Here is a 23,523-nt window from a genome sequence, read left to right as displayed (position 1 = left end):
ACAGCCCTCTGGAAGAGTTCTGCAAGCGCACTGGACACTTGCGCCTATGAAGCAGGGAGGACCCTCATGGGATCTGAGCTGCCCAAAGCCCATGGTGCAGTTTTTCTCCCTATCAGCCATTCCTAGAACCTGTTAGAAAAAGCTCTACCTGATCCTGGGAAGCCTGATTTCTCTGTGTGGCAGCTACCAAGGGGTCACAGAGAAACTCAATCAGTTATTCTCTAGTGACTATAACCTTGACATTCCCTCTCTCTCAGGTCTGTTCCCTATCAATCTTGTGTGGACTCTAAGACCCTTTCTTAGCTGGCCTTTACTACTTTTATAAAGATGTGGGTGCTGGGAAAAGTTACCTTGGGTTTTATTTTAAAAATCTTTTCCCATCTATAAAACAGGATAATAAAATATTATAATAAGATATTATAATTATCCCATTTTATAGATGTAAATTGTTATTGGAAGTTCCCATGAGCTAATACATGGGAAACAGTGGTTTAAAAAGCCAAGGGTATGGACAGGCAAGCGGTATTATTAAAGAGCAGTGGGAAACTGGAATTTAGTGCTATTTTTTGCACCTGCTGCTGCTTCTCTGGATGCTCGCTCTCTCTGTCTGTCTCTCTGTCTCTCTCTCTCTTTCATTTGAGATAGAGCCACAGTATATATGGCATGGAACTCAATATGTAGACAAGGCTGGCCTCGAACTCCAGAGATCCACTTGTCTCTGTCTCTAGTTCTGGAAGTAAAGACTTGTACTTCTGGGGAACTCCAGAGATCCACTTGTCTCTGTCTCTAGTTCTGGAAGTAAAGACTTGTATTTCTGGTGGGGGAAGTGGGGGCGGCGGTTAGAAGCAGCGCTTCTTAGGGGACACCTTTGGCTTGATCACAATAGACTCAGCTCTGGTGATTCTGAGACTTTCCAGCACTGGGTCCCCTGCGTCTCTTCCTTCTTGCTCCCCTGTTCTCTGGGACTGATCCCCTGTTCCCAGAGACTCAGCCTGCTTGGGTCAGGTCCGGGGGCTGGCCAGTCTGCTTCTGCTTAGGGATGAGGGAGACCAAGATGGCATTTCTCCGGAAAGGGAGCTGGCTGGGGGTGGGGGGTGTTGGACCATTAGGGTAACCCCTCCTGCAGGCAAGGCATGCCCCAGAATCTGGACCCTTTCCTTTCCTGAGCAGGCGCAGCGCTTGTTGCCTCCCTTTTCCCAGCCAGCCAGGTTGTTGGCGAGTTAGACCTCCCAGCCTCACGGGGCTGCTGTGCGGCTGCGGCGACGCTGGCGACTGCGGCGCTGCAGCAGAGACAAGGGCTCCAGAGGAGGCTCCACGTGAGTCCCTGGCTAGGGCCCCAGACTGGAAGGGAGGTTACCGTATTTATTGAGGCCAGCGCGGGACCCTTGGGGGCGGGTCACTGCGGGCTACCGTATTTGCCCGGAGCCATGCAGCTCTTTCTGGGAGTGGTAGTGTCAAGACTTAATTACTTGTTTACTCGGGATCGCGCGGTCCCTTGGGGGGCGCTGCGGGCACGGGGGGGTGGGTGGATTGCATGCATTCCTTTAGCAGCTGGGGCTGGCAGCCCGGCCTGGTGGGCTGCGGCAACTGGGTAGCAGCCTGTGCACGTTCCTGGGGGTGGGGTTGCTATACATCACATTTCTCCAGGGTCTCTCGGACCCCTGAAATTGGCAAGACTGTGAGAAGGAGTCGTGCCGGGTGGGGTGAGCTCTTGTGATTAATGCAGCGGTTTGACTGCAGGAGGCTTTTCAGCCTTATGGGGGCGGGGAAGCAGGGGCGCAGCGCTGCGGGAGACTTAACTGTGTTTTCCTTGGGCTGCTCAGACCGAGGGAAAAGCTGCTGAAGACTGCAGAAGTGGAGCAGGTTGGGCTGTGAGTGTGGCACCTGATGGAGGAACTTGGGGGAGGGAGGCAGAACCATGGCCTTGGACCTTCTGGGCCTGGTCAGAGGTCTAGTAGGGGAAGCAGGGAGGTTGCTCAGTGACCAGGCTCAGCTTGGCCAAGGGGACTTTGCAAATGCCAGCACAGCTGTCTGGGGAGGGATTATGGGTGGAAGCATGGCAATGGGTCCTAGTCCCTTGCTCCAGGGTACCAGTTCCACCCTGGCCTGAAGGTGGGGGTAAGAGAGGTTGTCTCTGAGACAGGTAAATTGACTGAGGCTGGAAGAGTGGAGAAGACCTGCAGGGAGATTTGAGGGGAACCCTGAGCAAGCTTCTCTGAAGCAGGGGTGAGTGAAGTGGGTCCCAATGCCCTATAAGGCATGGGAGTGGTGGCAAGACACTGTGCCCTATAGGAGCAGAGACCCTTTGAGAATGGATGGATTTGTGGAGGCTGAGGTAGGTAGGTGTGCATAAATGCATGCATGCGTGCGTGCATTCGTGTGTGAAGGGGTATTTAGTTGCTGAGCAGCTAATATATGGAATTGTTTTCAAGAGTGAGTCAGGAGGCCTAGTCCTGGCTCACCTTGCCTTGTGACCTTGGACAAGTATGTTGGTTTCCTACAGCTTCAATTGTTCCATTTACAAACCTGGGCTCGGTAACACTGCTTTGCCCCTTATTCAAGGGTGTTGTGAGGGCAGTGAGAAACTGTTTCAGAAGGACATAACGAGTGACCTGGGATGACAGTCTTTAAAACATGCCTGCAAGGAGCACAGTGCTGGGGATGTTTGCTGAGCACTGACTGTGATGCTCAGCCTATGGACCAGACCTGGCTGGTTGGGAGCTCTCGCTTTGGCTCAGTGACCTGCAACGTTTCAAGTGTATGATTCGTCTTGTTAGACAGAGGGACTACCTTTAATGTTTAACCAAGGGAGGTCACTTTCAAGTTTATGGGGGTTTATTTTGCTTCCTTCTTTAAGCCATTGGTGACCTTCCTTCCTGCAGGTTTCAGGTCACCTCCTACCCTTGGGCATCTGAACGGAGAAGCTGCTCTTGAGAATTCCCCAACAATATTTAGCCCATGCTTTCTGTGTTGCAGGCATGGGGATTGATGTGTTTTTGTAACGGAAGGTAGCTTCTGTTCTTGAGGTGCTGGGTTCGGAGTCAGAGGTAGCATGACCACCCTATTCCAGGGTGATGATGAAGGGCACAGGGCTAGGCAGCAGACTGCAAGGGGATGCCAGAGAGGGCAGGGGGGTCTAGGAGGTAATGGCTGGTGAGAAGAGCCGAGGACAACTGGCTGATGAAACGAAGCTGGGGTTTGTTGGAAGTGAGTGATTCAAAAGGTTGGAGAACGACTGAGCCTGGGTCTTTCTTGATCCTTCTCTCTGCTTCTGCTTCTACAGGGACTGGTGATTGTATCTGGAAGCGCCCATGACAGAGCTGGTGTCCTCCAGGGGAGGGTCTCCTACGGGGGACGGGGAGGAGAGTTTAGGAGACGATCAAGGTCTGGTTATTCACCACCCGGCGGAGGAACAGTCCCACCGCTGCCCACTGTGCGGCCAGACCTTCTCCCAGCAGCCCAGCCTGGTGCGGCACCAGAAGGCACACGTGGGGGCCGGTCGCACCGCCGCCTTCGTGTGTCCCGAGTGCGGCAAGGCCTTCAGCGTCAAACACAACCTGGAGGTGCACCAGCGCACACACACCGGAGAGAGGCCCTTCCCTTGCCCCGAGTGCGGCCGCTGCTTCAGCCTCAAGCAGAACCTGCTCACGCACCAGCGCATCCACAGCGGCGAAAAGCCGCACCAGTGTGCCCAGTGTGGTCGCTGCTTCCGTGAGCCGCGCTTTCTGCTCAACCACCAGCGCACCCACGCGCGTATGCCGACGCCGCACCCGCGCCGTCCAGGTGTCTTCGGGGAGCGGCGGCCCTACTTCTGCCCTCGCTGCGGCAAGAGCTTCGCGCGTGAGGGCTCGCTCAAGGCCCACCAGCGCAGCCATGGTCATGGGCCTGAGAGCCAGGCGGCCCATTTAGGCCGCGTGCTATGAAAGGCCTGCCACCATCAACTGCCTCCAATTCAGGAGTCACAACCAAGGGTGCTGAGTTGCCCCCTCTCTGGATGGGTTTATGGGAGAGAGGTGGGGTGTTGAAAGGGCTTGAGCCATCCCCTTTCCTTCCTCTCCCTGGACCCTTTGGCTGGCTGCATGAATCTGCTTTGGGCACCTGGCTTGCCTCCTCAGGCTCCTAGAGCAGGTGAGCCCCATAGGGTTGACCTGAGTCCCATGGTTGTGGGAGTGGTGGGCCTGGGAAGTGGGTGTGCGGTGTTGGCTCTCCAGGTCAGGAGCGGCCCATTAGGCCTGTGTTGGTCTCCATGACTTAACTTCTTGCTTACCTCATTTTCATTCCCAGCACCTCAGACTTGAAAACGACTCGGAGAGGGCCACTTTCCACAGTCTCCCGGCCAAAGCTTGGTCCCCAAAGCCTCAGCCTCCTGTAACCACTGCCTGGTGGCCTCGAGAAGCCATTTCACTCCATGTCTCAATTGCTTACCTGTAAGTTGGGGATGAAGATGAGAGACTTTTTCTTTTCCCTGGGGGTTGTGAGGTTCAGCTGTTAGCAGAGGGTGACGTCGCTTGTCCAGAGAGTTTTACCAATTAGCTCTGAGCTGTGCTCTGCTCCTCTCTTGGAAAGACCTCAGGTCCAGGCACTTGGAAGCCCACTCTGGTGCCTGTGATAGGGTGTCAGTCAGTATGTCTGCACAGACATGCCGGCTCCAGTAGGGACATCCCTGGGTCGGGAAAATGACTGGATTCACCTAAGGGGGTTTGAAGGCCTTGCACTGGGTCCTAGAGACAGAATTGCTGTGTGCAGAAGGAGGCCTTCAAGATGGCAAGGGTTAGGGTTTGTTCCACAAAGGACTTTGTGTTCGGAGGAAGAGACACCAAACATTTGTAGTAAGTGCAGTGAGCTCAGACCAGTGATTTAGGATGAGAACAGAAGCCCTGGAAGGCACCTGGAGAGGCAGAGAGCCTTGAGGTTCATCCAGGGAAGGACGATGGAGGCCTCAGCTAGGATGGTTGATCAAGGTCCCTGGTAAGAATGACAACTGGGGGCTTCCAGGACCCCTGTCTCCAGGTTGTTACTCTGAGGCTCTGGCCTTTTCTGCCATCTGACAGACAAGGAAACCAAGATTTCCCCAAGCTTGTTCCAAATCACAGTTAATAATTAGTGCTACGGTAGGTCAAGTCTGGGCTTCGTTGGGGATTTTGGACCTGAAAATCTTTCAGCTTTGTTGCTGAGTTATTGAAAATGCAGTGGAGAGAACTTGGGCATGTGAGCAGAGGCATTGCCGGGTTTGTCAGGTGCTGGGGGCATGAAGTTAGGATGTGGGGGGGGGGCTCTGATAGGGACCCTGTCCCCCGAGCCCGGGCATGGTGCTGGAGGCCTGTCCACTCCCTTTGCTCTCTGTCCTACCTCATTGCTGTGTGACTCCTCTGGAGCCCTGGCCTCAGCTTGAGGTCCTTGGTGGTTATTGCAATGTGGACTAGGATTTGGTGACAGAAAATAAATATGGTCCTGAGATGTCAGGAGCTTGCCAGTTACTCGAGTATCAGGGCTCAGCTATCTCATGTGTGAAATGGCTAAGAATCTTGGCAGTATCTTGGTGGGTGGTGGCAGGAGGATTGTCTTGAAGTTCCAGATAGATTCAGAGTGGGCCATGTGAATGTGCCCCCATAGTCCGGATGGGTGCACAGGCAGGGCCATGTTACTACAATGTACTGACCATGATCTCTTTGTTTCCATGAACAGACACAATGGTCAGGACCTCATGGCCCAGGACATGCAGGGCATATCTGTGCATGGAGACCAAAAATGAAGTCCCATGGTGTCCTGGCATCCTGGCATGAGAATGTGTCTCCTCAGAAGACTTACCTCTGGAGGTGCCCCGTGTTGGTAAAGCTGGCAAGTAGAGGCTGGGTCCAGGCCTAGGTGGAAAACTTACAGCTGGTCAAGCCTCCTTTTGGCTTCCTGACCCTAGACTTCAACTCAGGTGTGGAGATAGCGCCTGTGTGGAGAGCTGGCTTTCTCTCTTCCAGCCCTGCCCACCACTTGGTTGAAGGGCAGAGATAAGAAGTGACCGGTCTGAGTTATCACAGCAAGTTGATGGCAGACCTGGCTTGAGAGACAAAACTTCCCTCAAGATGTGAGCCGCACCCAAAGGCTACTGTGCCCTTTCTGAACTAGAATGGTTAAGACTTCGGGGACATGTGACCCTTTAAATTCTGATGGAGGCTGTGGCCCTTCTAGGAGAATTTACATACTCATGTAGCTCTCACAATGCCAGGGAGTCTCAGGAGCCTCGTGACTCCAGACTGAAGACCTCAGCCCTGGGCGGTTCATCTGCCATCCTTTTCTTACTCCATACAGGTGTGTCTCTCCTGGTCTCTTCTTGTTTGGGAATAAAGACTTCTGAGGCTGAGCCCCTTTTAGTCTGTCCATCCCGTCCTCCCAATCTAGCAATACATCTGGTTTCTAGAACCCGATCTCCCTCCCCCAGCATTGCCCAAGGCTCCTGGGCTTGTCTGCCTTCTCCCTTTCTGTGACTGACACACTGTGAGATTTTACAATGGAGCCTTGTAAGGCTAGAAAGCCCGGCTTGACCTTGGCTCTGATTTCACTGTGGAGTCTCAAGGGAAGGCTGGACTGCTGAAGGGTTGGTGAATCATTTGCTCTGTGTCTGCCCCAAGGAGTAGGGATCCTGTTTCCTTTAGCCACATGCAACCGATCAGGCCTCTTGGCTGGCCAGGTGTCTGCTCCAGGCAGGCATCACCTGGGAATGTGAGGGGAGAAAGCACCAGAAGCCCTGGGTATAGGCAGAGGGAGAAACTTGTGGAGGAGTTGTGTATGTCCCATAAGTAAGCAGGGGTACAGGTAGGGGGTGTGGGTCTTGGGTCACTGTTGGTCAAGGACTCCTGTCTTCGCAAGTGAGCAAGTCAACTGGGTCGGGGCACAGATGTTTCTCTTCCCCAGAATGAACCACTCATTAGGAAAGGAGGGTCTCCCTTTCCTGTACTAGGACTTGCTAGAAACCTGTGGATTTCTAACCTGGGGTCTTACTGCCTGCATCTCCCATGCACATTCTTAATGAATCCCTATGCCTTATTCTGGGGTCACTGAGTGCAGGGGAGGCAGTCTCCACACCCCAGGAGCTTCCACGCACCTCTTTTCCTTGGCTAATCTAGAGGAGACCTCGCCATGCCCCTCAGCTAATTGCCCAGCTTGTCTCTTCCCTGCTGTAACTCTGTCATGCCTTCCCCGTTCTGCTCTGAAACCTTCATCCCCCCCCCCGCCAGACTTCCCCCCCTTATTCGCCAGGGCTGAGCCTCCCAGCCCACCTGGCCTTTGCTCTCTCTGTACCACACTCGCGTTAACACGCGGCGTCTCCCTTGTGTACTGTGATGTGTAGTCTTGTGCTCACTGCTTCTGTGTCGTATGTATGTGTGCTGTTTGTACACATGTGCACCTCGAACCCCCAACTAAACTGTGAGCTCCCTGAGGGCAAGGGGCTGTCATTTCTTCTTCAGATCCAGGTGGGTCTAGCACAGGGCTGGGCTCCTAACTCTCAGGAAAACACTTGTCAACGGGCTGATGAAATTAATGTTGGAGGCTGGGGTGGTAGCGGGAGGGAAGAAAGGGTGGAGCACACGTGTAGCTAGCAGTGCATTAGGTTGAGTGGTGGGCTGGCTCCTTGGATCAATAACAGATGCTCGAGAGCCTCAGGGTAGAAGCAGAAGGGACACCCCGCCCCTCAACACGCACCATGATACACAGGAGTGCACTTGAATGGATGTTCACATTGGATGTTCCTGAGGTTCCTGACATCTGTCGGAGCTGACTCAAATAAAAGTTCTCTACCACAGTTGGTATGTGGAGCAGTCTTTGGGGTACATAGCTGGGAAGAGGGTTGTGGCTTCTCTTTCAGCCTGTTTCTTAGCCTCCATCACTTGTGGGAGAGTTCCTTCAAGGTGACATGGACTTGTGTTCAAAGTGGAATAGTAGCCAAAGACTACAGGAAGCAGATCACCAACCACTGCACTTAGTATAGGCCTCCCTGTCCAGTCAGTGGTCACTATTGGGGTCTGGGTAACAGACCCCAGCATCTCCCAATCACTCTCAGTCCACAGTGGAATAACTCCTGCCCAGAGGCTTTGAGGTGACTCCTACTGGCTCCCAAGCGCTGGGCCACCAAGAAGATTCGAGTCAGGAGATTGGACTCTAGGGCTGGCCATCGGGGCAGTCACGGCTCCTCTAATTGTCGTCCTAACAGAGCCTGCACTCTGACTTAAACTGCGGCGAGAACTGATAAGTCAGATAGAACAGATGCAAATTCAGAGCACATCCACACCCCTGTCCTTGTCCTAGGTGGAGCCTGTCACAGACCATGTTTCTAGTGCAAGTGCTGGATGGAACCTTGATGTCAGGCGGACCTCCGTCAGTCTCATTAGTGTCCAGGCCCAACCATGACTGCGGAATACTCTAGATTCTGTCATTAGCCAAGAAGGGTCATGAGTGGGAAGTCACTCGGGACAGTGCCTGTGAAGCCTGATTCTAGGGTGAGAGTTGGGGGGGGGAGTGGTCAGGGTTGTTATGTTCCACTCATGTTGCCTAAACTGAAGGTGACAGCAGGCTCCACCCTTTTCTTACCCATCCCCATCCCTCCCATAGCAGAAGCAGCAGTTGTGGCCCAGCCTCTGTTGGCCCAGGGTAGTTCGTCACTATGAGCTTCAGACAGAGTTGTAGCCTGGCCCAGCCTGAGCTATGGCCTGAGGAGGACCTTATGAATGGCTGGGTCACAACCCTTCAGAGTCCTATCTGTCACGGTGTCACAGTGTCACAGGGGAAGAAACCAGAGCTGAGTGGATAGTGGATAAATCCCAGAGGGTGAGCAACGTGTGTGTGTGTGTGTGTGTGTGTGTGTGTGTGTGTGTGTGTGTGTTCCTGTGTGTTTGCATCCATATGTCTGTGCTCTCTGGGCATCACTGTCTCCTGGGAACTTGTTACGTGAAGCCTTGGATCCAACCCCAGACTCTGCTTGGAAGCTTCATTTTAAAAAGATGCCACCCACACTGGGGAAATGTGTCCTTCCACGTCCACCCTCTGAGGAGGATCTTCTGGCTTAGGCATTTCATTGGCCCTCTTCCCTTTGGGTGGGGCAGAGGAGATAGAGATAGGGTTTTCCTCCTGGACAAGCTTGTGGGATGTAGAGGCAAGAGAGGGAGGATTCAGTACCTTCACAGGGTCCATCTGCCAGGACTCTTACCACTGCCTGATCCTGGGCACTGGCCATATCAGCAGGGCCCACCCTCACCTGGCTTGCTCAGCCCAGCTTTATGGGAATGAGCTGGGATACAGGACACAGCAGAGAGAGAAAGACTAAGAAAATAAAAAGTCCTGGACCAAAAGGTCTCTATCTTTTCTGGAACAGACTCCCCTTGTCTGTACATCCGGCCTCAGTTGCTGTCTTCAGACACACCAGAACCCCACTGTCCTCACCCCAAGTGAAAGAATGTCTCTCTGTGTGTGTTCTTGGTGCCCCTTATTCCTTTATAGCTTTGGTGAGTGTTGGCCATCATTGTGATAGTTAATATTGTCATCTTGGCGGGACCTAGGCTCGCCCATCAGAAGTCTCTGCGTGCACCTCTGTGAAAGACTACCTAGGCTAGGATAATTGAGATGCGGAGACTCTTTAACTGTGGGTGGCGTTATTCCGTGGGCCGGGTCAGAAGAAGAGGGTGAGCTGAACACCAGCATTCATCTCTCTCGGTCTCTCCATTGCAGATGCCATGTGACCGACTAACTGCCTCCTGCCCCACGCCTTCCTGATGGCCCTTCCCTCTGCTGCCATTTCTTCCCTGCCACGATGGGAAGACTCTTGAACTATAAGCCAGAACAAACCTTTTCTCCTAAAACTGCATGTCATGTGTTTGTCCATAGCAGTGGGGATGAACACAGACACCAGGGTTTATGGCTGTCCAGCCTGGGTGTCGCCTCACCCCGCCCCAGGTGGTAATTGGAAGCTGACGGGGAGGGGGGGGCAAGGAGTTGGGTCGCTGGCTGTTTGTGCTCAAAATTTCTGGGAGAGCGGAACAGAAGGGGGTCTCCTGCTAAGACATAGCTGGGTCCTCCTTTCTCTGCCTGGTACTGTTTACAGCCACTCTCTTTCTCTGGGATCTTCCTGAGAATTCTCATCCTGCCAAATGAAAGGCCTGCTTTCAGGCTCTGCTTCCTGGATGCCCCATTGAGTGGGACAAGGTCTTGTCCACAGAATAAGATCTGTGCGATACTGGTCACCTGTGGGCTTTCAGGGAAGAACTGTCACTGGGTTCATGGGTGGTAGATGACAATTGACAAAGGAATCCAAATGCTGGCCAGGCAGTCCCCCAGTGGAGGCACTTAACGTTCCTTTTGACTGGGAACAAGAGCTGAGAGTTGAGTTTAGAGGTAAGGGCTGGGGCCCCATCTGACAGTAAGGCTTTGATCAAGGGCTTTTCCAATTTAACCTCTGTTTCTGATCTCTGACCAGAGCTGTGGGGGTTTCTCCTTGGTGTGCCCTGGACCTAAGGGCACAGATACACATGGGCTGGTGATAGGCTATGTCAAAGGCCCTTGGGAATGTGAGGAGTCCCTCCTGTCCAACTGTACAGCTGGGTCTTTGGGAGTAGGTAGCAGGGATCCCAAGATGGTGTTCCCCTTCTTCTGGTGTCTGAGATGCTTCAAGTCGGCACTCCCCAGCACAGCAGGCATCATCTCCACCCTGCAGCAGAGGTGTGGTGAGCTGCAGCATAGTATCTTTTTCTTTTAGATACAAAATCTTCTGTTGTTCTCTAGGAAAGTCACCTTGGAACAGACTTGGTTTCTAGAACACTGTAGTGAATCCCACTTCCCACTTCTGCTCGTGGACTCAGCAGCTCTGCACAGCTGCATCTGACCATGTGATCACTATTCCACTCCATAGTAACCATTATGAACCTGAGTACAGCTCAGACGGAGGAGCTCTAGGAAGGAGCTGGAATTTTCCTGACAAGGGGCTGTTGGTCCTCCTCTAGCTCCTGAATAAATGCTAGGGGACTAGCAGGGTCCCCCATGATTAGCATGTGGATTCAAGAGTACATTTGCAGAAGCCTTGGCAAGGAAGGCTCCTGGGGAGGGTGGCATGGAGGTGCCCTGTGTATCCTGACAGTTCAGAGGGGAATTGGCTGATGGGCAGAAGTGACAGGGTCAGTACACCTATAACATTCTACCCTCGTAGTGTGGGCTGTGGTAGGGAAGGCAGGCTACATGATTTCCAGGACTGTGAAATGCTACATCATGTTCTGACCACAAAAGAACTGTAGTTGATGCCTTCAGGGTGGGATACGCTGACCACGGTTTCTGCGGCTCCTGCCCTGTGCTTCCCCTGAGAGCTGCAGCTCCGTGGCTTATGCTTGCTTTTCTCCTTTATATCAAGGCTCTTGGCTTTGGTGGGATCCAGGACGTTACCCCTAATACCGCATCTTGAGAAAACAGCAGGCAGCTGTCCCCCTCTCTACTTCCTTGAAGAGGTCACGAGAGGATCTCTGACCTCTAAAATAGGCCGTAGCACCTTTATTTCTCCTGTGTGAGGTGAATGGAAAGCCTTGGAAACTCTGGGAGGAACTGGATCCAGCTGGTCTTGCTGACTTTCTGTTGCTGTTAGATACAAACAACCCTTGGTTCTCCAGTCAATTTCTAGCACAGCTGTCTGAACAGGCAGCTCAGCAGGTCTCCCTGCTTCTGTGAGCTTATTTCTGTCAGCTCCTGCTCCACACGAAGCTGATGTGAAGTAAGTCTGTGTGCCTCTATCTCCTGAGCTTGCCTTTTGTTATAGGGTTTCCTCCCCGGGCTGTGGTGGGCTCCACTGTTCCCTAAATGTCCCAGGCAGATGCTGGTGTCACTGTCCTCATTAGGGTGTCTCTTTTCTTCTCACTCCTTCTGTGTTGCCATGAGCCCTGGGCCTGTGGCTGGGTCAGGTGGCATAGTCCCAAAGTGTAAACCCTGGGCACTTTCTAACCGTCAGAATCTCTCGTGTATCATGGATGAAAGCTTCTGTATATTACAGAATTTGAAAACATATGGAATAATTCAGGTCAAAGAAAAGAATCGCAATGGAAATTATAAATATCTATGAACATGTAACTCTGAGAACATCACATTTAAAGACTGGGGCATAACTAAAGCAGTCATTAGACGAAACATTAGCTGTAAATACATTCATTAGAAAAAAAGAAAATGTGGGAATCTACAAGCAAAAAGCTCAACTTTAGGCCAGGCATGGTGATGCATCCCTGTATTGCAGAACTCCCAGAAGCTGAGGATGGCAAGTTCCAAGCCAGCCTGGGCCAGTAGCTGGACCTTGCCTCAACACAACAATAACAGCAAACAACAAAAGAAATCTAATTTAGTTAGCAAAAGCAGGCAGTGGTTATCACTCAGAGGCAAAATGCTAATGCTTGCCCTGGGTTTGAACCCCAGCACTTAAAAAAAAAAGTAAAATGTCAAAATATGAGGAAAGGTGACTGTGGATACAATGGTGGTTTTATAAATTTATCACAGAATTCTGTGAACATCTCAAACAATTTTACATTTATATGAAATTGACATTTTCTAGAAAATTGTAAACATTCCCAGGACGGACCTAGTCTGAATATACGCTGAATCATAGTTACCCAGAGTAGCTGAATTTAGTAGAAAAATAAGATCTCTGTTCCACAGCCCCATTAAGATGGCCTTCCTGTACAGTCCCAGGGTCTGGCAAACACTTCCAAAGTCAGGCAATGAGATTCCTCAAACCTGAACCAAAAGGATAGAAAGTACCAAGTGGAAAACTAGGCCAATCTCACTTAGGACTGTAATTACAAATTCTCCAATAAAAATTAGCAAATTTAATCCAGAAATATATTTACAGGTATGCCGTGCCCAAGGTGCCCTCTCACTCACGTGGTTCAGCCTCAGAAGACGTCGGGAGGCCTGGGGGAAACATCAGTCAGCAAAGTGCTTCACTTGAAAAGTCTGGGGCCAGACCTCCACTCCCAGAGCAGCGTCCAGCACACCCTAGGAGCCACGGGGATACACGCTGTCTGCTGTCTGACTCCGCATCCGTGGCCATTTTTATTCAGGCTGACTGAGGAGTTCAATAGTATGAGAAAATCATAGCTACTAATTTTCAAGCATATTGAAAATTTTTGAGACACAATTTTAACAATTTGTTGAATTGATTGTCCTGTAAGCATGCAATTAAAGAGATTAATTTTATTCTTCCTGTTTTCTTTCAATATTTTGGAGTGGAAACAGTCTTTAGCTTCCATAATTTTATAGAACCCCCAAATCTATAGGCTGTCTCCATTGTGGTTTGTTTTGGACAAAAAGACATCTTCAGGAGCAATGCCGTTTCTATCCTTGCATCCACATGATGGAATTTATTAAATTTTAATTTTTCAGTGCTGTAGAGTGACCTAGTGCCTCATACACGCTAGGCAAATGCTTTTTCCACCACGGAGCTACACTCCCAGCCCTTCGTTTCCTATTCAAAGTGCAAGCTGTCTGTGGTTCAATGAGTGGGCTATGAAGGATACAGAAATCTCATTGGTCAATATTTGAAGCTGGTATTTGAAGAGCATAGTGCCCTCTAGTGCACATTTTGAGAATAGACCTTGGAGAAAAAAGGTTAATCCTAAGGGACCAACTTACATTGGTTTGAAGACGTCACTAAGTCAGAGCCCAGGTGGGTGCTCTGTACATATTTGCTGAATGAGTTACTATGTAGAACCATAAGGTTCTTGGTGTGCCCTCGAGAAGGGAATCATTTACTATGTAGAACCATAAGGTTCTTGGTGTGCCCTCAAGAAGGGAATCATTTACTATGTAGAACCATAAGGTTCTTGGTGTGCTCTCGAGAAGGGAATCATTTACTATGTAGAACCATAAGGTTCTTGGTGTGCCCTCGAGAAGGGAATCATCAAAATACATAGCTCAGTTGGTCAAACTTGCCCAGTGTGTGCGAAACCCTGGGTTCTGCCCCCAGCCCTGTAATCGCAGCACTTGAGAGATGGATGGACACACGGACACAGGTCAGCCTAAATGCATTGTCCCCTAAGAGGTGAAGTGGAAGCTGATGGTTAGTATGGAGAAAGGCTGCAGTTAGGAATTGGTTTCTTTCCTGGTTTCAAAAGGATCTAAGAACAAAGAAGGAAACAGCGGCTCTGCCAATTGAATAACAGAAAAGTTAGTCAAGTATTGTTTACTCATAAAGCCTCAAATATCTAGGAACAAAGGCTCAGAGGGTGAGCACTTGCCCAGCTTCTGTGAGGCACGAGGTTCAAGTCTCAGGATCTCAAAACAAACAAACATACAAACATTCCAACTAGAAAAAAAAAAACCAACCAAACCCTCAAAGAAACACTCAAAGCTTTTAGGTGTCTTTGAGATGGGGTGATGTGCCAACTTCTCTGGCTGCAGGAGTGTATGAGCTTACAGGAGGATTGGGGGACCAAATAACAAGCAAACTGTAGTGGATTGCTTTCGTGTATAGGTAGTGTTGAAGACAGAGAAGTTATTGGAGAAATTTGGACACCATCTGGATTTTTTATGCTATGGGATTATTAACTTCTCTTAGTTACAATTCTGTTGTTCTGATGTTGTTATGCAGAATGCATGCTGGGTGAAAGGGGAAATGCTTTGGAATCATGTGGGTATGGATGAGGCTGGGACAGCTCTAATGATGGTTTGACAGCTTGGGAGGTGAGTGACAGATAACTGGGGGTTCATTAGATTATCTTTGATCCTGCCCCATGTTAGAAAACTCTCCATTATAAATTAGCGTTTATATGACCCTCTTTTCCTTTTGAAAAACTTCCCTCTAAAATTCCTCAAAAACCTGCAGAGAGGAAACGGTTGATTTGAAGTTTTGATTTTAGGCCATCACCTTTGATCTAAAACATCAAGATGACTAGAGGTGGGGAGATAGGATACGGGGGCCCTTTCTTATTTATAAGTGGATGATTACAAAATATTCTTTATAAATCATTGATCCATACCATTGTCATGGCTGACTTGATTGAAGGGCAAGTACACATTTCTATATTTACTAGAAAATAAGAGAAGTTTTCAAAATGCTACTGAAGAAAGCCACATCGAAGGCTCTTTGCCACACATTGGAGAGTTGAGTATGAAATAGTTTTTAAAAAAAGTCTTTATTTTTTTAAAAGCACTTTGGGTTCACAGCCAAGTTGAGAACAAAGTATGAAGTTTTATTTTATATGCTCCTGCGTGCTCCCCAGCTGCCTTGTTATAGCATCGCCTACCAGACTGGTCCATGGATCTTCACGGTCACACTGTTGTCACCAGAGTTCACTCTTGGTGTTGTATGTATGGACTTTGACAGTGGTACAATGTGCTCACCAGAGTGAGTGCTCTGAAAAATCTTCTGTGCTTCCCCGGTCCCAGCACCAGTAGGCGCTGATCTTTCCTTTGTTTCCACAGTTTTGTTGTTTCCAGACTCTTGTGTGGCTCCAATCTACACCACAAAGCCCTTTGGATGGTTTCTTTTACTTAACCATGTATGTTCACAGTCCCTTGTATTTTTCATGGTTTGACATGAAGTTTGTAACATGAGGGCCTGGCTGTTGGGGTTTCTGTCCTGCCCAGTTTCCACAGCCAGTAGCTCCCCAAAATTCACACAGAGTTCTCCATAAATTATAAAACTGATTGGCCCATTAGCTCAGGCTTTGTATTAGTTCTTATAATGTATATTAACCCATTATCCTTATCTATGTTAGCCACTTGGCTCAGTAACATTTTCAGCAGGGCAGGTCACATCCTGCTTCTTCCGTGGTCTGGGCAGGACTGCCGGAGGGAGCTTTCTGCTTCCCAGATTACTCCTGTTCTCATTGCCCCACCTCTACTTCCTGTCTGGTTTTCCCGCCTATACTTCCTGCCTGGCTATTGGCCAATCAGCATTTATTTAAAATATAATAGACAGAATATAGATGATTGTCCCACACCAGAAGTTTTGGGATTTTTTTGGAATTCAAGGTCTGATCCTTTACTTGTTATTCTTTTTTTTTTAAATTGGCATTCTTATTCCTTTTTTTTTAAATATTTATTTATTATGTATACAATATTCTGTCTGTGTGTATGCCTGAAGGCCAGAAGAGGGCGCCAGACCTCTTTACAGATGGTTGTGAGCCACCATGTGGTTGCTGGGAATTGAACTCAGGACCTTTGGAAGAGCAGGCAATGCTCTTAACCACTGAGCCATCTCTCCAGCCCCCTTACTTGTTATTCTTAAACACGTCTTTTTGACTGAATTCAGACCCAGCAGTAGAAACTCTCAGTAAGAGCAGCCTGTGTCTCTTGACAATTCGTGTCTGGTGTTTTTCTTTGGTTTCCCTCATTCTCTTGGTGAAAAGTTAAGCATATTTTGCAGCCCACTCCTTATGTTTATTAGTGCATTGTTTCTTTGGAGTAATGCTTGTGTTGTAGGTCATGTGGTATCAACAAGGCGCCAAATCTTGGGTATTTTGGTACTGGGCTTCTTGCCTTCCTTGTTTAAGGGCTTTCTGAGAGCATATTGGTGAATATCATCATTTTTAGAGATATTGAAAGGCTTTCTGATTCTGCTACCTCTTTTGGACCCTAACCGCTAAGACACAGTAGTATCTGTCAGTCCAGGAATATCCCCTCTCCCATTATTATTATTATTATTATTATTATTATTATTATTATTATTATTATTTACAGCGACCAAGTTGAGAACATTCATATTGGCATCCACGATGCATTGCCAAACAGATTTGCACCTCCTCTCTCCAGCTCTCTTTGTATAACAAGAATTCCCCTTGCTCAATAGCAGGCACACTCTATCATGGGTCAAGATGCCTTGCTTCATGGAAAGCCTTGCGTATTATTCCCATCACTGATTTGGACCACATAATCCTTCCACTGCTTGCCCAGAGTCTCAACAGCTACTTTTGTGGCTGTTTGCTTCTCACAGAAAGTACAAAGTTTGTGTTCATTGTCCACTTCAGCTTCATCTTGACATTCCAACTATATAAGAGGTGCCATAAAAAGAGCTGAAGCAACCTTTGACCAGACTAAGTCAGAAACCTAGAGGCAGGAGCTAAAACAGAGACCGTGGAGGAACACGTAGAAGCTTGCTTCCTTTAGCTCTTTCAGCTAGCTTTTTTATATGGTTTTGGGATGTGTCACCCACATTGGGCTGGGTCCTCCCATATTAATCAATTAAAAATTAAGAAAATGTTGCACAGACATGCCTACAGACCAGTCTGATGGAGATAATGTCTTCAATTAAAGTTGGTTTTTTCCTTGTGTCAAGTTGACTGCTGAAACTAACTATGATAGCTAAGCTTCACATTTTGTGCACGGGAGGCCCATATATTATTTAATAAAAATATTATGTATTGTTCTCCACTGCTAAGATGACTCAATCTTCGGATCTCATATACAAGAGGCTGAGTAGTAGGCAGGACAGAAGTCTTCAGGAGAGAAGAATAGGTCCTAAAGTTATTAAAGAAGAAACTTCTGGATCATATAAAACCTATTAGCCATCTTGGTCTGGATTTGATTTTTCCCATCTTCTGAATATGATGTAACATATGTTGTATTATGGAATTATTATACTTCAGATTAAAATAATCTAGAACGCAATCTTGCATAAGAAGTGAAGGTAGTAAATTAGGGAAGTGAGCATTTTTACTGACAAAAACAACCCTCTGTGTGCACCATCCTACTCCTCAATTAGACTGCTTTTCCCTTGGGACTTCTAGAAACATTTATTCTTTATGAAACTGTTTAGTGTAAGGATTTTAAATAATTTATTATTCCTTGTTGTAGTGAGTGAGAAACATCCACCATAGGCTCATGTGTTTGAATGTTTGGTCCCCAGTTGGTTGTGCTATTTGGAAGGGTTATGAGACTCATAGTTGGTGAATGTTGATGGAGGGATTACCTCACTGGAGAAAGCTTTAAGGTTTTATAGTCGAGTCCCATTTTTCATTCTTTCTTTCTGCTTCCTCTTTGAAGACAAATTGCAAGCAGTTGGCTCCCTGACTGCCAGGCTGGCCTCATATTCATGATGCCATGCCTTCCTCACAATGATGGCCTCCCTGTAACCTTAAACCCAAATAATACTTTGTCTCCAAAGTGGCTTTTTGCTATCACAGGCAGAAGAAAGGTAAATCATGAAGAAAGTGCTACCAGGAGTGGGGTTATTACTGTAATGAACTTGACCATGCTGTTTTCTGTAGGAATGTGGAAAGTTTTGGAACTTGGGGCTATAAAAGAGATTGGATGCTGTTGTCAAAGCTCTGGGTGACTATAAGACAGAAGAGCTGAGAACAGCATGGCAGTAAAGACCTGGTTTATGAGGCTTCAGAGGGAGAGCGACAACTCTACTGAGGAACTGGCTATTGTTCATTCATGTGATATTTTGGGAAAGGATCTGTTTGCGTTTTACTCACATCACAGGAATTTGCATGAAGCTGACTTGGAAAGTAATGGGCTAGTTTCTTTGGTGGAGGAAATTCCAGGAAAGTATAACATTGAATCTGTGCTTAGTTATTACTGATTGCTCCATACAGCTCTACAATGAAAAAGGACAAGTGGGGCAGAAAAAAAAAAAGCAATTTGGAAAAGAAAAGAGCTCTAAGAAGGTTAAAATTAGGGAAGGTCATGTACTGAATGTGTTAAAGAGAGACTGGTGCCAATAAGTAAAGCCTCCTGTTCTGCACTGGAGGAATAGAAAGGTGCCCACAGGCAGGACCCTGCTCAGAAAAGGCCCCAGCTTGCAGACCAAACCCCTACAGGAGACATTCAGCAGCTTCAGCATACAGCATCTGCAGCAACTGAGGTCTGAGGGGTGGGAGTGGGGGCAGACTCCACCCTGAGCTGTTACCAAAGCATGGCAGTGTCATCTATGTGGTCCTTGTTTTAGAGGCATGAGAAACGCAAAATTGCAGGGGTCATGCATTTTCCTCCTTTGCTTTCAGAGAGTCACTGGGCCAGACAACACGTGGCAGCACTGCAATTTCTGAGAGGAAGCGGTAAGTGCCAGTAAGTGAAGCTGTTAAGATGGAGCCTGCAGACTGAGATGCTGAGATGCCAGGGCCGTGGGGGACTCTTCCAAGGAGTGCTACAGATAAGGGTGGAACCAGTGTAAGAGAACTGTTGTGGCAGGCAACTGGATGGATGGAGCAACCTCAGCCCTTTGCAACTCAAGCCCTAGATACTAGACACAGAGCTAGTTAATTTGGCATTTGCCTTGTTGGGTTTCAATCTTTCTTTGGTCCAACCTTTCTCTGCTATTCCCCATTACTCCCACTTGGAATGTATACTCTGTGATATTGTATGTTGGAAATATGTAATTGTGTTTCTTTTTATTTTACAGGAGGTTCACAGTTAAGTAATTAATCTGAGAAGACACTTTGGACCACTGAACAGCACTGGTAGTTTTGGAGACTATGGAAACAAAGTTGACTAAACACATTTTGCATCATGAGATGACCATCCTGAGCCTATGGGGGCCAGAGGCAAAAGGTTATGATTTGAATGAGGAACATCCTCCATGTGCTCTGCATTGGAACACTTGATTTCTAGTTGTGGGGCTATTTGGGAAGATCATGGAGCCTTCAGTAGGTAGAGTCTTGATGAAGGAGTACATCACAGAGGTGGGGGTGAACTTGGATTTCATGCCTTGACCCATGGTGACATCCTGTGTTAGTTGCTTTCCTATTGTTGTGATAAAAAGCAATGACCAAGGCAACTTATGAAAGAAAGTGTTTAATTGGGCTCGTGGCTCCAGAGGATTCACATCTGTGATGGTGGAGTGAAGGCACGGCAGCAGGAACAGCTGCACACTCACATCTTGAGAGAGTGAGTGCTCACATCTTGAGCAAGCATGCATCAGAGAACACAGGGGGAACACTATGTGTCTTCTAAAGCCTTGAAGCCCAGCCTCAATGACATATCTCCACTAACACGGCCACACCTCCTAACCCTCCCAAACAGTTCCACTAACTGCTTGAATCAAGTACCCAAATGTGAGCTTATAGCAGCCATTGTCATTCAAAGCACCATATATTCTCTCTGCAATTTTAATCCAAATAAACCCCTTTTTTTCCTGAGTTGCTTTTTCTCAGGGTCTTTTATCACACCAACAGAAAATTAAATAATGCATTCTTTGATTTTAGTTGTTTTTTTCCGGCTGTCTGATTGCATAGCTATGGTCTCGTGTGGATTGGCTAGCTGTAATTCTGGCAGAGATCAACCCTCTGCACCTCAGTTGTTTGCCTTTGGTTTGACTGCATTTTATTCTGGTATTTCACCAGATGCCCCTCAAGGAAGTAAACGGACAGTCACGTTAGAGAAGAACTGGAAAACAATACAGTATATCTTTGTATTCCCTTCCAAAGAATAATTATTTACCCATGTACCCATTATTGCTTATTACAGAGATAGAAACAAGAGACCAGTCCTGTGAGAAATCATGATTTCATAGGTTAAAACATTATCTCATTTCTCTGAGGGTAAACAGAGACCCCAATAGGAAGCGTTTTGTAATATTGTCTGCTATGTGACTCTAGTACTTGGGAGTCTACTCATCCCATATAGGGAACTGACTAACTGATCAAAGTCCATCTTCATGGACCAGTGAGTTCTATTGGGGTTGTTTATAGACATATGGATGAGGGGATACTTACAGAAGCAGAAGTCACCCAGTGAGAGTTGCACCACCAAAGCCCACCCCAGCACGGATGACAGCTCATGAGAGCTGGGAGCCTGGTGCACACTGCACAGCCTGCAGGGAGCTCAGCAGGTTGAGGACTGTCTTTCCGGCAGCCCAGGTGTCCTGAGCCTCTTCTGGTTGGCTTGACAAACCGGAACATCTTCCAGGCAGCTCAGCTTGGCTGAGAATCATCATGAGCTCTGTGCATTTGTGGCCTCTTTGAGTCAAACTCTTTTTGAGGGTGGAGAGGCTTTATCATGTCATTGAACCACTTAACACACACTTTACCATGACATATATTCTGGTAGCACGCATATTGAATTCAGGCTAATAAGATGACTCAGCCTTTGTTGCCAACCTTGGTGACTTGACCCTCATAGCAGGAGAAAAGCAAATCCTGCAAGCTGCTTTCTGACCTCCATGTTTATGTGTGATTCCTACATACTAAGTACACAGATAATGAAAACCCAAGTCATAGATAAAGGCTAACCACTGCATCTGCACACAAAGGCACATAAGCAAGTACATGGGTGAACAATATTGAACATTAGAAGACGAAGCCTAACAAACACATAAGTTGACCACATACAATGAGAGGAGATGCTTAGTAGAATCAAGATAGAAACTTGTTACCTTGACAACACAGCTTAGCCTAAATTGAGGAAAGTGAAGGCAAAGAGTTCAAAAATAATGCTGGTTATTTACACTTTGGTGTAAAAAAGTGAGCTGGTTAATGTGAGCAAGAAACAACCAGGCAGAAATCTAGAAATGGGGCTGACTTACATGATAGGGAAGTGGCTTGATGGTGTTTTAAGGTCAGGGTCTTGAGATCATAGACCAGTTCCAGGGATGAGCCAGAGGGAGCAAAAGGACACAAGCTGCATTGTGGGTTCTACCAGGGGCCAGCGCTCACCCTGAAGGCTCGCTCTTGGAGGAAAAAAAGAGCCAACTGCACCACATTAACTCAAGCTGTGCCTTTATTTTTCCTGGGTGTCTCCAAGAAAAGAAGGCTTTCCTTCCTTCTTTGTGAAGATGCAACTGGTCTCAGTCTGAAGTTAAAGCCAACTAGTTGGTCAGGCTGAGCTGACCTGGGAGGAATAGTCATGAACCCAAACTGTCCAAAAACTGTGAGAGAAAGGAGAACTTAGCATTCTGGAGCAAGGAACATCTCATTTCTGGGAAGTCCCTTGGATATGTGAGTCTGGCAAGACAAACACCAGAACCATATGCTCTACTCCTGTCCCTTCTGAAAAGTGAGTGCCAGGCCAGGTCAGGCCAGGAGGGGAAAGGAAAGGGTGTCTCCACAGTATGCCAGAAACCCTGGGTAAGTTGTCTTCACACCACAATCAAATACAAGAGACCTCCCAGGAAGGTAGTGACTTCCCTGTCCAGATTACAGGGGCTAGCCTCCTTATAGTTCCCACCAAGTGTAGCCTTGACTAGTGTCTGAGATGCAGAAGAGAATTGGGATTTTCCACAAGGAGCAGACAGAAACTCTTTAGCTCATACCCTAATGTGCAATGATGGCCTGGAATTGCAGCCCAGATGCCCTTGGATCCCATCAGAGAGCTACCTCAGCCAGAGATTCACCACCAACCCCTGATTGCTCCCACAGTCACCACAAGCACCAGAGTAAAGGTTGTTTTGCACTTTGCAGTGTGTAGAAAACATATGCTCCCTTGATCCCTCCCAGGGCTCCCCAAACACGGTGCAGTGCCCCACATCCTATTCACAGTCTCATTGTGGCAGGGCTTGGTGGCTTCCCTCTTCTTCTTTTTTATTTGTTTGGGTTTTGTTGCTGGTTTGGTTGGTTTTGGAGACACGGTCTCACTATGTAGCTCTTGCCTGCCTGAACCTCACAGAGGTCCACCTGCTTTTGCCCACCAAGTGCTGAGATTAAAAGTCTGCACCACTGTGTCTAGTACAGAGGCCTCTTGTTCTTCCTGGCCACCCACTTAGACCTGAAATAATCACACAGAAACTGTATTTGCAATGCTGTTTGGCTAATAACTTAAGCATATTTCTGGCTAATTCATATTCTAAACTAACCCATCTCTATTAATCTGTATATTGCCACATGGCAGTGGCTTACCTGGTAATGTTCCCAGTGTCTGTCTCAGGCCGAAGATCCACGGCTTCTCCCTGACTCCACCCTTCTTTCTCCCAGCATTCAGCCTAGCCTTCCCTGCCTACCTAAATTCTGCCTTGCTATAGGTCCAAAGCAGTTTCTTTATTAATCAATGGTACAGAGGGAAATCCCATATCAACTGTTCCCAAGTTCCTTTCTAATCTTTGAGCCTCTGTGTCTAACACAGTTCATTGTCATGGTAAAATCCTCCTTGCATGACAGTTCCTTTCTCCCTATCCAATTTCTGTCATTTTACCCTCCCACTTCCTCCTATCCTGAGGAGCTAGGAGAGTCTGCAAGGATCCTGCAGGTCCGTCCACATTGGCTCTGTGTGTTGTTATGCATGATCACTAGAGGGCAGCAGACCCTCATCCTTCCTTAGAGCCAAAGGAAACAACATGAGCAAAATCAACTCTTGTGGAAAGAACATTCCGGGTAAAGGCCAACTTGGCAAATGTCACTCTGCTAAACCACAAAGGAATTACATGAAGCTTTATGTTCACTTTAAGCATCCCCCCCAAACAGACAAACAAACAACAAACAACAAACAAAAAAGCTGGGCAGTGGTGGCACAGGCCTTTAATCCTAGCACTTGGGAGGCAGAGGCAGGCGGATCTCTGTGAGCTCGAGGACAGCCTGGTCTATAAGAGCTAGTTCCAGGTCAGGCTCCAAAGCTACAGAGAAACCCTGTCTCAAAAAA

At 48.0% G+C, this 23,523-nt stretch overlaps 1 protein-coding gene across 12 annotated transcripts; it reads left to right on the top strand.

The window, feature by feature from the left end:
• Positions 1-1,079: 1,079 nt before the first annotated feature.
• On the top strand, positions 1,080-7,785 carry LOC121439909 (zinc finger and SCAN domain-containing protein 2-like). Of its 12 annotated transcripts, none has more exons than XR_005973305.1 (6): positions 1,080-1,316; positions 1,824-1,871; positions 2,144-2,226; positions 3,284-4,128; positions 4,285-4,427; positions 5,686-7,785. XR_005973305.1 is itself a non-coding variant. In XM_041640528.1 (5 exons), exon 3 carries the CDS (start codon positions 3,312-3,314, stop codon positions 3,921-3,923), a length of 612 nt encoding a protein of 203 aa, XP_041496462.1. In that variant the 5' UTR covers positions 1,081-1,316; positions 1,824-1,863; positions 3,284-3,311; the 3' UTR covers positions 3,924-4,128; positions 4,285-4,427; positions 5,686-7,785. The 12 variants fall into 12 exon arrangements, 10 of the variants coding, with proteins under 10 accessions (XP_041496462.1, XP_041496458.1, XP_041496460.1 ...); XR_005973304.1 differs by lacking the exon at positions 1,080-1,316 and adding an exon at positions 1,404-1,448; XM_041640528.1 differs by lacking the exon at positions 2,144-2,226 and having other exon boundaries at positions 1,081-1,316; positions 1,824-1,863.
• The last annotated feature ends 15,738 nt before the right edge of the window (positions 7,786-23,523 follow it).

Source organism: Microtus oregoni, unplaced genomic scaffold (genome assembly GCF_018167655.1).
Source record: "Microtus oregoni isolate MIOR12 unplaced genomic scaffold, Mior012 000064F_ref0000363, whole genome shotgun sequence".
In the NCBI taxonomy this organism is placed as follows: domain Eukaryota; kingdom Metazoa; phylum Chordata; class Mammalia; order Rodentia; family Cricetidae; genus Microtus; species Microtus oregoni.
The sequence above is the reverse complement of the archived record's forward strand: the minus strand, read 5'-3'. Positions and strand labels throughout refer to the sequence as shown.